Source organism: Mytilus trossulus, chromosome 6 (genome assembly GCF_036588685.1).
Source record: "Mytilus trossulus isolate FHL-02 chromosome 6, PNRI_Mtr1.1.1.hap1, whole genome shotgun sequence".
Taxonomy (NCBI): domain Eukaryota; kingdom Metazoa; phylum Mollusca; class Bivalvia; order Mytilida; family Mytilidae; genus Mytilus; species Mytilus trossulus.
Genome location: NC_086378.1, coordinates 33156353 through 33169993, shown reverse-complemented (window position 1 = coordinate 33169993; position 13641 = coordinate 33156353). Strand labels below are relative to the sequence as shown.

The following is a 13641-nucleotide window of genomic DNA, read 5'->3' as shown; positions in this document are numbered from 1 at the left end:
AATGATTATAGTCAACAAGTTCCGCAACGCATATTAAAGAAGCAACGAATGACCTAAATATCGAAATACAGTTGAAAATTAAGAAATAGCTTATTATGAATAATAGAATGGACTACTTCATCCCTTTAGTCCCTTATAAAGTCAAATTTTATACGATAAATTAAAGTTTATTGATAGAGGAATAAAATGAGTATAAACGATATGTGCCACAATGACCATTAGAGGGGTTACGGAGGACCTACATGCCAAAATACGCATGGCAATTAAGAAATAGCCCATTTTGAATAATGGAATGGACTACTACAGCCCTTCAGTTCCTAATAAAAAAAGCTTATTGATAGAGGAATAAACTGAGTATAAACGATATGTTTCGCAATGACCATTAGAGGGATTACGGAGGACCTAAATGCCAAAATACGCCTGAAAATCAAGAAATACTAGTAGCCAATTTTGAATAATGAAATGTATGTTTGAAATAATGGAATGGACTGCTGCGACCCTTTAGCCCCTAGTTAAAGATAAACCTTATTCATCATTCGAAAGCTTATTGCAAGAGGAACAAAATGTCTATAGTCAACAAGTTCAGCAACGCATATTAGAGAAGTAACGAACGACCTAAATACCGAAATACGCTTGAGCATTAAGAAATAGCTTATTTTGAATAATGGAATGGACTACTACAGCCCTTCAGTCCCTAAAAAAGGCAAATTGTATACACCAAATTAAAGCTTATTGATAGAGGAATCAACTGAGTATAAACGATATGTGCCGCAACGACCATTAGAGGGGTTATGGAGGACCTAAATTCACTGGGATTCATTGCGCAAACGCATCCACCACGCTCCAGGTACAATCCAGTCTGAGACCTTAAGGCCTTGTTGACGGCTTCACCACCCAAACCACTCAAGGCTCCAACACCCAAGGCTGTTTGAATGGTCTTTGTTATCATGGGGAGTGCCCTCATTGCCAGCCCTGCCAACATGGGTAGTTATCCACATATTTGTTGCATTTAGCTTCATTTGGGTGGTACTCAGCTTCCGATTCATTCCACCAGTACCTTTTTGGGAGAGGCTTGGTAATCTTTTAGACCTTTAGAGAGGTGAGCCAGCTTTGCATGGGACAAACGAATGAAGACTTTGCAGCCCGTTGTAGTTCATTATGTTGACCTTTTGTCAAGTTCAAACCATATTCGTGATAAGTCATTTATTCATAAATATTAGTGTTGTCAAATCGTACAATTTTGCCTAACCGGTTACTCGGATAATCGTTCGACCGATTAACCGGTTAACCGGTAGTTTTAAGTTGTCGTTTGAAAGCCTTATCAATAGTACCATACTTGTACACATAGTAATAAGATGTTGTATGAGTGTCAATTTGACGACCTTTCATCCAAGTCATAATACTACGATTAAAGAATTGAAGTTTGTCCTTTGGCATTAAAAGGCTTGTCTGTGAGGATTCCTGGTGAAGATTGGTTTTTAATAAACAAATACACCGTATCAACTATAGCATTTGTACCAACTTCAGATGGAAAAATATATAAAAAAAACCGTCTTGATCTCGTAGAATTGAATTTGTCTGAAACTATAGGTCAATATACGACCTGTTTCTTTACTTTGTTTGCTTGTTTCTTTTAGCATGTTACTTGTACTATCACGTAAACCTTGAGCACATTCACATTAGTTTGCATTTCACAATTTTTAAGGTAGCATTTCGTTTAAAGAAAGACTAAACCTTGCACTACGGAGGTTACCCATTTAGATGTTGGTTTACACAATATTAGATCAAAAACGAGATAATGAACTAATCAGTAAAATTTAATCGCATCTCTAATTTAAAGTTATTGTTAAAAAAACATGTTTACCAATCATGTTTCTTTAAGGTCCTGCCCCGAGCTCTAATTAATTTTATGTATTTAGGATCAACAATAGTAATCAATATACTGGACAATTGATCTGTCAAATTAATAACCACGACGACAATTTTTAAAACATAACTACTAGTATTTAATGATTTTCATGCAAATCTATATCAAAACTATCAAAATTGGAAAAAAGTCCGGTTAACCGGTTAGCGTTTTTGGTATTCGGTATTCGGTCGTTCGAACGGTTAACCGTGTGTTACAATTTGAAATGATAAATTATAAAAAAGAAGATGTGGAATGATTGTCAATGAGTCAAGATTTCACAAGAGACCAAAATGACACAGAAATTAACAACTATAGGTCATTGTACATGCTGTACGACCTGTTTCTTCGCTGTTTTTTTTTCTTTAAGCATGTTACTTTGACTTATACATTGAGAACATTCACATGGGTTTCCATTTCACAATTTTTGAATTTTAAAGTAAGACTAACCCTTGCACTACTGAGGTTGCAAATTTAAATGTAGGTTAACACAGTATTATATCGAAAACGAAATTATGAAGTAATTAGTAAAATTAAATCTCATTACTAATTTAAAGTTACTGTTAAAAAACATATTTACAAATTATGTTTATAAAAGATCCTACTAGGATTAACAATAGCAATCAATATACTGGACAATTGATCATGCCAGCTCCAATCTTCAATTAAACTGACAGAAAGATTATGATTTCATAATATGAACATCAGGCACAATCCTTCCCGTTAGGGGTTTAGTATCATACCATCATAACATATTTGAGAAGAACATTACCCGTGTCATGCCAACAACTGTTTTTTGATAAATGTGTTTAGTTCCGATGCAAAAACCTATAAGTGAATCAATATTTACGCCAAAATGTGCAATCTCTAATGACCTGACAACAGTATCGTAACTATATCCCTTCTTATTAAGTCTATTTTGGTTTTATGTAGCATCGCTTAACACTTGGACTGCAACATCGTCGGACCCATCATCGGCACCAAAGTTGGATTCGGTCTGGGTGTTAAAAGGAATGTTCGCTTGATCGATGAGCTAGCTGAGGGGTTCACAAACCAGTTTGACGCTAGTTTTATAAACGCTGTGTAGCTGTGGCTGGTGTGGATGAGACCTGGGCGGACGACCTTTTTTATATGAGTGACAACAAGGGAAATAAATTTATCCTGAGCATTATCGTATATTTTCCAAATATGGCTGGATGATACCACTCAAGAAAAAGAAGGGGTGACGGTGCGGGATGCATTCAAAGCGGTGTGCCCAATAAGCTATCGACAGCCAAAAGCACTGAATTTTACAACAAACACGTAAATCAGCTGCTTCAAAAGCATGGTAACGATAACTACTCCAAAGGGAAAGAAGAGAATTCGAGTATTGTCAAACGTTGGAGCCACACCATGAATTATTAAAATGTTCAAATACTTTTCAGCCAACTCCACACGCACCTATACCGATGTCCAGGACGATCTTGTTCGCCAGTACAATACCACCAAGCACCGCTATCAAGATGGCCCATGTTGCCGCAAGTCATAAGGAGCATGAAAAACAAGTTGTATTGGAACCTTTCCCTCAAATACAACCACGGCGAAGAAAGGTACATTCGAGAAGGGATACATCCCCGCTGGACCAAGGAAGTATTCACCATTTCCCTTGTTTTGTCAGAGGTCCACTGGGCCTTCTACGATCTTTTTATTCATCTCCTCAATGGTTTCAACAAAGCCCGTGGCCGCGGTGAAAATCAAGTTTCCCCGAGTGAAAGTATCCCTCGTTCTCATCATCCGGCTTACCTGTTGGATTAATATTTACAAAGGTACATACAGTGCATGATCACATTGTTTTGCCCCTTAAAACGCCCAATCGTCTATTACTTTCATTTGTGACATCAGAGAGACCTTAAGGGAGGTATGCACGTCAATGCCAATAAGCGGGGTCATATTCAAGGTAGTAAATAATTCTTTAAACGTTTTTTTTCGGCGAATGTACCTCAATTTTATCCGCAATGGCTTTCCTATCTTCCAAAATCTTTTCCTGCACCTTCTTTAGCAGTCGATCTATCGACAGCCTGCTAATCCCTTTCAATCCAAGTTGTTTTGCCTGGGTGACAATCTCCTCGTGTGGGGTTTGGGACGACGATGAATTTTAAGATTTGTCTTCGTTTCTATCAACTAGAAACCATCTGATCTTTCCTCAACCGGGATTACCCTCGAAGGTGGTTCATTTTGGCTATACCCCTCAGGGCTTTGACGTTTTCAACTACTAACTCCATGTTCACTATTGGATCAATTTCTTTATCCTAACAAAAAAAAATTATTTAGGTCACCCCAAAACCACCATTCCCAATTTACTGGTTTTTAGACCCAGTTTTCGGGCCTACAAAACATATATATTCGAACACTTTCGATCCTACAATCCCTTTAAAAAAAGTCGTGAAACGTACGCGGTGCGTCATGATTTTTCATCCCATACCTCACAATTTGCACAGCCCTATCGGTTCTCTTTTTGCCAAGACGGTAGTCAGCTGCTTATTCAATCTCTCACATCCCCATGTGCGAATAGTTTCCGCTTTCCAGCACAAGGTTATAATTTTGCAGGCCTTTACTTCGTGTCGAAGTCTTTAATGTCTTTGACAATCTAGGATGAGTCCTGCCCTACTTTTTGCAGTTTGATAAATTCCTCATCATTGCAGCGCTGTTCTCGATTGGCCTTAACAGCGGCCAGTTTTTTTCAGAATTTTTACCTCTTGCGTCGTATTCTATCTCTGACCAGACATATTTGTAATCTTAAAGTCTTTTGTGTTTAATATATATAATTTCTATTTTTGTGTGTGTGTGTTCATTTCATCCACAAAGAAAAATTTTCCCTCGACTCCAACCTGAAAATGGGTGTGTGGCAGAACTCTCATAGTCATGCAACTGTTCATCTCTTAATAAGCTATTATTCGTTGCGGAACATATTGACTATATACATTTTGTTTCGCTTGTAATCAGCTTTCGAATGAGGTATAAAATTTATCTATAATTAGGGCCTAACGGGTCACTGCAGTCCATTACATTATTCAAATTATCCATTTCATTATTTAAAAATATCCATTTCATTATTCAAAATTGACTATTTCTTAATTTTCACGCGTATTTTGGCATTTAAATCTTCTAATATTCAATTGAGGTATATGGTATATCTGTAAAAAGGGTTCAACGGGTCAAAACAGTCCATTCTGTAAGACAAGTGTTCTGTAATTCAAAATATCCATTTCATTATTCAAAATTGGCTATTTATTGATTTTCATGCATATTTTGGCATTTAGGTCCTCCGTAAGCACTCTAATGGTCATTGTGGCACATATCGTTTATAATCAGTTTATTCCTCTATCTATAACTTTTTTTATTAGGGACTGAAGGGCTGTAGTAGTCCATTCCATTATTCAAAATGGGCTATTTCTTAATTTCCATGCGTATTTTGGCATTCAGGTCCTCCGTAACCTCTCTAAGGGTCATTGTGGCCCATATCGTTTATACTCAGTTTATTCCTCTATCAATAAGCTTTAATTTGTTGTATACAATTTGCCTTTATTATGGACTGAAGAGATGTAGTAGTCCATTCCATTATTCAAAATAAGCTATTTCTTAATGTTCAAGCGTATTTCGATATTAAGGTCGTTCGTTTCTTCTCTAATACGCGTTGTGGAACTTGTTGACTACATTCATATTGTTCCTCTCGTAATAAGCTTTTGAATGAGGTATAAGGTTTATCTATAATTAGGGGCGAAAGGGTCGCTGTAAAAACTGTAAAAAAGTAACTAAAAATTTTATAAGGCTATTACAGATGGCTAATCATTGTACACGTAAAAGAAAAATGGGGGTCACCGGACAAAATTTTCAAGGCATTCAAATGGATAAAACCAGAGGATTCCGAAAATCTGACAAAAAAATCTAAAACAGGACAAGCCAGCTTCCTTAACTGAATAGTGTACAATTTTTTCTGCACACGATGCGCATTTCGGCAATAGATGTATCTTTAGTGATGCTCGAGTAATATGCAAGTCTAAAACTTACAAACAAATGAAGAGCTTAAAAGATATTCTGTGGTGTCTATCGTTGATGGAATATGTTCGTTGTTGTTCTGTGGTTTCCATGTTGTGTTTTTTTTTGTGCTGTATTTCTGTTACGTTCTGTCGTATTAGCGATATGTTTTATCATTGTCATATAAGCGCGAGGTTCGGATAGCCATTCAACCAGGTTCAACCAATCCTTTTTTCTTAAAATATACCATAAAAAGTCAGGAATATGACAGTTGTTATCAAATACTCACGTTTTTTTGGGTGAAAAAGATTTAATCTTTTAAAAATAGTATTCAAATACATATTGAAAAATAACTTTTCATTATTTTTATACCTTTATACAATTTTTAAAAAAAATTGAAAATTATTTTGTTTATCTATATCATGTATATTTCCTTTAACTGTATTACTAAATTTTATCATATCCTAATTTCCTTGTGAAAATTAACCGACCGTGCAAGGGCTTTATAGCCAGTCAATGTCGTTAAAAACTTCCATTTGTTGTAAAATTAGAATGATGTGTGTTAAGGCTGAATAGCTGGTGGTTTTGACAATGTTAAAATCACTTTTGAAAAATATGAACTACAAATTTAGTATATGATATTTGAGGTTGAACTACATCATCACAACAAGTAAAGAACATAAGACAAGACCGTGTTACACAAATTTATAAAAATCTTTAAAAATGCAATGAAATAATGATAAGATTTAAAATGACTTAACCAAGTGAACATGCGTTGATGTTTTGGTAACTTTGATTTACATTAAATCAAAAATGTCCCATAAATACTGAAATTCAGCTCGAAAAAGTTCGTACGCGTTATGACCTGAGGTTTCGATTCTTCAAAACAGGTCATGACCTGCATTTTCATCGTCACAGGTTGACAGGTATGTTTGTAGTGTAGTTCTTTAGGAAAATTTGAGCACACTATTGGGATACTTTTTACTTGCACAGATTATATACTAAAGTTTAGAAAATTATGTCACTTAAAATACAAAACATAATTGAAACGCTGGACAACTTTATCAGAGTTCTAGGTTTTAAAGTGAGTCGTTATGGTTAACTTTTCATCACTAATGTTTATTTCATATTTTTTTTTATCAACTCGATTTGTCATGTGTACCATTGTAACTATATAGTGTTCGAGAAATAAAGAATCTTGTTAATCCTGAGTGCAAACGACGTGTTTTTCTGAAAGACATAATCGAATCAAATATATCAAACTTGGCTTCTCCTTATATCTTCTCTTTGTTCTATGTCAAAAAGACTTGTACATTACCTTTGTTTATTTTTATTTTTACGTAGTCCCAAATAGTTAAAATAAAACAATGAGTGTATATAAATATTATTTATCAAAACACTACTTTATTATTCAAAAATACGTTTCCGCTTATACATTTTAATAAAACGTTTTATAATAACAAATCTTCTATCAATAATGAAAACAAAATTTCTCAAACAAAACAGTTCGAGTAAATTCTTATTGAATAAAGATATGAAAACAAAACAAAACACCCCACAATTAACCAACAAACACCTCTGGTCAATCATGAAAAAATCTCTGAAACCAAACAACTCTAATAGTCAATAGCACTTTTGTAAATGTTCAACATTTATCAGAAAAGTTTTATTATTTTCAAACAATGCTTTCGTCATCTGGACCTTTTCGATATTTTGTTTTGCTGTCCTGTTTGAGATTCCAAGGCATATGTTCCTAAAATAGTAAATAAATCATATTCAATAAAATTGATGTAATATAAAAAAGAAGATGTGGTATGATTGCCAATGAGACAACTATCCACAAAAGACGAAAATGACACAAATATTAACAATTATAGGTCACCGTACGGCCTTCAAAAATGAGCAAAGCCCATCCCGCATATAGTCAGATATAAAAGGCCCCGATAACGGGTAAGACAATTTAAAGTAATTCAAGCGAGAAAACAAACGGCCTTATTTATGTAAAAAAAAATGAACGAAAAACAAATATGTAACACATAAACAAACGTCAACGAATTTCTTTTACTTATTGAAGACATTTTCTTTCTATAATTGGTTAAATTTTTACGTAATTTATTTTATAAATACATGTTTAGCAGTAAATGCAAATAAATTGTATGCGTATTAAGGTCAACGGTAATCGTGCTGTATCAGCTGTCCATGATGATATCATTATCTGATAGTCATCGTTACAAAGGCTTCATCACATCTTTAAACGTCATAAATGTCAGTCAATGTTGCAAAGGCTTGAGCAAACCTCTAATCTGTATGACGTCATGTCGTCATGTCCCATATAAAAAATATGAAGCACATGTAGAGTAGAAAAATGAAGGTATTACTATTATTGCAAATTTGTGATGTTTATTTATGATATTTTAGAGGGGATCTTTAGACTTTTTAAGAAGTCGCATCGGATTGACATCCCTGGTTGAATAAAGATCATCGCAACATGCAAGATAATGAGCATAACGTAAAATAAAAAAAAAATGTGTTTCGTAAAAGTTAAAAGCTGTCAGGTCGTTGATGTTACAACAATTAAAAACCTAACAGTTCAATTACAACTAATTGGCACTTAAATAATAACTATTTTCACAGATCAACATGTTTCTGGACAATCTTCTTGTCTTCGTGACAAATCATCATATATACCTAGAGTTATATTTTGTACGCGAAACGGGCGTTTCGTCTACAAAAGACTCATCATTGACTCGATCATAATTGATTCTCGAATAAAAACATAATAAAGGCAAAATAAAGTAAAAGGTTGAAAAGCGTTTTTGACGCTCGAATAAAAAAAACAATAAAGGCAAAATAAAGTAAAAGGTTGAAAAGCGTTTTGTGACAAACACTCCCGGAAGTGTTTGATAAAAACAGCCAAGGTAATCTTTATATGAGGTTAAATGTTCGTAGTATTTCAATATTCAAGTTTTGCAAACAGTACATTTATAACTATGATCACGTCAATACCTTTTTTAGAATTTGAATCAAGTTTGATAAAGGGTTCGATAATGTAACATTATGAATACGATTCACGATTCTGTGTTCTATGTTTGTAGTTAACACTTACAACTGAACCAATTTTCCTGTATTTCTTTAGCTGTAAAAACTCTATTGGGCCATCATCATCTTCATCCTTGAATAAAAAAAAATGCATTTATAATTATGTCTGATTTTTTTCAAATAATCATCTTTAAGACAATAGTGTTTCTTTACTGTCAATTGCAAAAAATATTAGATAAAATACACTTACACCTAATTTTGGCATCATTCAAATTTTTTTCAGAGTCTTCGTTACACACATTTTCTTATTCTAAAATTAAGAAGTATCATTGAAGTTTTTCTTTTTTTAATTCATTCGTTTTTACCTCAGTCAGTGAAAATAAAGCAAACCTTTTTACAAATAATAATTTTCGAATTGTGTGTTTCTCAGCATTTAGCGTTCTATGTTGTGTTTTGTATACTGTTATTTTTCTTTTGATCATTTGTTTTGCGATTCCGTTGTCAGTTTGTTTTCGAATAATGATTTTGAATTTCTATTGGTTTTTGTTGCTTCTCTTTTGTTTAACCATTTTTATTTTTCGTCCCATCCTTTAAAGGAATCATATAGCTTTGCATTCAGTCACATTGAGAGTCAAATCAGACAAGTCCTCCGAATGGAGCCATAATATTTTTTTCTTCAAATGTACAAAGTATAAAAAACGTAGACCTCTACAGAAGGAAATAAGATTTCCATAGCCTGTCTTGAAAATAATAGACTCAATATTTGTTTATATAATGTTTAGTGTAACTAAATGAAAAACTGGTTTAATGAAGAAGAAAGTGCTATTCAGCAGCTAAAATACTTACATAATCTAACAATAAGAACAAATCATGTGTTATGCATAGTATGTGTAATGCATAGTATGTGTTATGCATAGAATACAAACTATAACAACACAGTCTATGAAAACAAAAAAATCCCAAACACAATCGTCGAAGATCAGCTTTACACGACTTGCACAAACAAATTTAAATAAATTTATGAGATTAACTGCATCGTAATTATCTTGGTAGCACCGAATAATTTAAAACTAAGTGAATGGTACATACCGACATTCTGCCAGCACTACTTCAAGATAATATTATAGTTAACAGATACAAAAGCAAGTTTGTTTAAAATATTGATGGACTCATACAATAAATAAATAAACGGATTTCTCGTCAATATATATCTTAAGCGAATAACTTCAAAGATTTCTTAGCATGCTTTACATAATTTACACAATATATCGTTATAATTACTTTATCATTGTAATTATTCAAATTTTAAAAGATTTTGTATTTCTTGCTTTATTAAAATCAGTTTAAAAAAGCATAAACACTGATTATAAAATACATACAAGCAAACTATATTATAAACAAGTCATAAGTTAGTATCAACATACTGATTAACAGTAAATTGATTTAGTCATATTACAAGTTCGACCTTTCATAAAAAGTACGAAGCTTTTCGCAGTATCATAACTCGTCAAGCAATAACTGTTGCTCTAATCTTGAATACCTTTACTTTAATTTGATATCTTCCTTAGTCCAGGACAAGTTCCAAATTCTATATTTTATTCTAGCCAATAGCATTATAGCCATATAATACGGCAACCTATGAGTAACGATGTTTGATGAGTAATAATTTTAAGATGGTGTCAATATGAGATAAAACTATGGTGAATATATGGTTTACGCATTTGGAATACATATACTGCAATTTGACTGTCCCTCTGGTATCTTTTGATCCTCTTTTTTTTACATCTTCTTCAGTCTGGGATATATTCCCAATTCTACGTCTCGTTCTAGCCAATCATATTTAGCCACATCATACGGCAACCAATGAGAACCGATATTCGTCAAGTAATAATTCTAAGATGGTGTCAATATCAGATGAAACTACAAGCATAGATGTATGGGTTTGTACATCTATGCTACAAGCAAACACTCTTTACATTTCTATATTTCGGCAAGGAAAACATACTGTACCTTACAGACCATCTTTACGAGTGGTTCATTCGTATTTTTTGCAGAACTACTGACCTTTGGGGGATACATATATACATTATACTTAATTTTACCTATAACTTAATGCATTCCACATTTTTCATCATATTTCTGTATTTTATGGCATGCTTAAGACTTTTAATGTTAAAATGTAAGTCTTGGCTCTAACCCTTCAGGTTAGATAAAAGTTTTAGTTAAACGATGTATTCTTTGTTTGATAGTATGGTTAAATGAATAAAAAAAGAGAGAAACTTCATGTTTGTAGGATAGAACCGAAAGGAATATCCCCAAAAGCTGTAATACATAGTTTCATTTGTTAATATATACACAAAACACAGATACCTTTAACAGTAAAACATAGTTATGATATAGCTAGTTGTATTAGGTCCGAAATTTAGTACACAAATTTACTTTATCCAGATATGATTTATAAGCATATTTTCCTTTGATCATTCAACTAATAATTTCTAGTTCCCATGTTTTCAGAAACAAATATATCGCCAAAGTTAAAGGCTGAACATTTGTTTTCATTTTTAAAAATATATAAAATGAATACGATAAATTTCTATCCCTCGAAAAAAATTAAATCCTTAAGAATTTTTGAATGTTTACTTTATTCCTGAAACTTTGCAAAAGATAAACATAAGAAAACCTAGTACAATTATCAAACAATGGGGAATAGTGTATCAAATTACAAAAATGGTAAATTGGTAAAATTTAAGGCTAAATCAAACAGTATGAGTATATGTGAAAAAAAAATTAGTGCAAAAATGAGCAATCCTTGAAGCTGTATTATACATGCAATAGACTCTTGAAGCATACATTATAGTCTCTGGTTAGGGAATATATTGACGTGATGTGCGATGAATGGATTCTAATTTTTGTTTAATGCTTACATTATCTACATCCTACATAGATAGAATAAATACATAATAACATATTTTATAGATTGTACAAAAAGCCACACAACTAAACATTTAGAATAAAAATAAGCTTTTATATTAAGTCAGATATTAGAATTCATTGTAGTAAACAATCAGATATTATGAAAACTTTAAAACATAAAGAAATTTGCCATTTTATATGAACAGAGTGACACAAAACTGAAATATTGAAAAAATAAAGATTGACAAAAAGGAAGAAAGTATAATACTGGTATGAATACATAAACTAGCGCAAATGTTGAAAATTAATTTTTTGTTACGTAACTCAAAAGATTACATGAATGTACAGGATTCTGAAAATTAAAAAAAAGTCGTTAAAATATAAAGATATAAAGACTTACGTCGTCCATATCATCGTCGTCTACAATCAATTCTCCCTCATCTTCCTGTTTCATCATTTTGTCTTCCGGCATTAGTTCGTCCAGCCATTTTAATTCATTCTTTGAAAAAATTCTTTCCATTCCCTTTCTTACAAAACATGTGCCCAATACCATAACAGGAAAAACAATAGATATAGTTTTTACAGCTTTAATGGCCCATAGTATTCCCAAACATAAGATTTGGAAAAATGTAAAGAGGTGAACTCGTTTTATCCTGACGTGTCGAAGGTACATATGGTCTGGTTGATATTTAGCAGGCATAAGCATTAGCATCATACGGTCCATAAACTGTAAAATAAAAGATTTTGGACTTATATGAACAAGTTCTCCCACCACATTTCTTTTGTTCCTAAATGGTAGAACACGAAATAAACCCACTAAATTCTTCCTTTGTTACAATATACGAATCCATCTTTGTCTTTATTAGCTTTGAAAGATGTAAATTTTGAAAATGTAAATGATTTATCAAAATAAGTGTTTTGAATGACACAAAAGGTACTTCGAATTTTAACGCATTTACGAGTAATACCACCCTTGATTTTCCCATATTAATCCTTGTTAAATTTGCACTTTTTCAAAAAAATATGCAGAATTTATCTTTGTTTCAAATAAAGAAATATTTGGCATGCGTAAAGTTTTATTCTTCCAGTAATATAGAAACAAAAAATCACATAACATTTCATTGCATATAAGAAAATAACCATCACTGGAAGTTAACCAATCAAATTTCCCTCTTATTTTATCTGTGTACAAGGTTTAGTCAACATATAACCTCAAGATTTATGTTTATCTAAAATCTGATTTATTGCTCTATTGCTGTTATAATGAATACCTTGTCTACGGCATTTAACAGGGCACCCCTGTAGTGTTAGTTTTACTGAACAAACAGGGAGATTGTTCAGTAAAGTAATAATAATAATAAATGGTTAGATTTACATGTAACAATATTATGTATACAGATTACTACAGAGATTAATTTCCGGAAAAAATTACATTTGTGAACCGCTTTGACTCTGAATAAATGCTAGTTGACCTGGTCATGACTTATTGATCAAGGATCACACGATGGAGGCAAATTACCAGTCGAAGGAGTTTGTTATATATTAATTATGTAGGTGTACAATATTGGTTGCGAATTGAAGTACATTATATACGTTTATTTATTTATGAATATGAGATATATTACATGAAGGATGCTTCAAGAATAGTAGGGGTAAATCTTTTATCCCTGCACTGATTATGATCATGACGAAGTCCACAGCACGTGGTTTTACGATTAGATAGTATTGAGACACATGTATTGCTGTATAAATATAGCATATAACATATA

The 13641-nt window shown here is 32.6% G+C and overlaps 1 protein-coding gene across 2 annotated transcripts in view; it reads right to left on the bottom strand.

Annotated features, from left to right (window-relative positions):
* Window positions 1–7553: 7553 nt before the first annotated feature.
* LOC134721148 (electroneutral sodium bicarbonate exchanger 1-like) overlaps window positions 7554–13641 on the bottom strand; it is a 31934-nt gene continuing 25846 nt past the window's right edge. For both annotated transcript variants that reach the window (XM_063583953.1, XM_063583952.1), the window contains exons 18-20: window positions 12273–12599; window positions 9027–9092; window positions 7554–7673 (exon numbers count right to left, since the gene is read on the bottom strand). In XM_063583953.1, coding sequence (XP_063440023.1) covers window positions 7596–7673; window positions 9027–9092; window positions 12273–12599 — 471 coding nt within the window. In that variant the 3' untranslated portion in view covers window positions 7554–7595. The remainder of the gene's footprint in view (window positions 7674–9026; window positions 9093–12272; window positions 12600–13641) is intronic.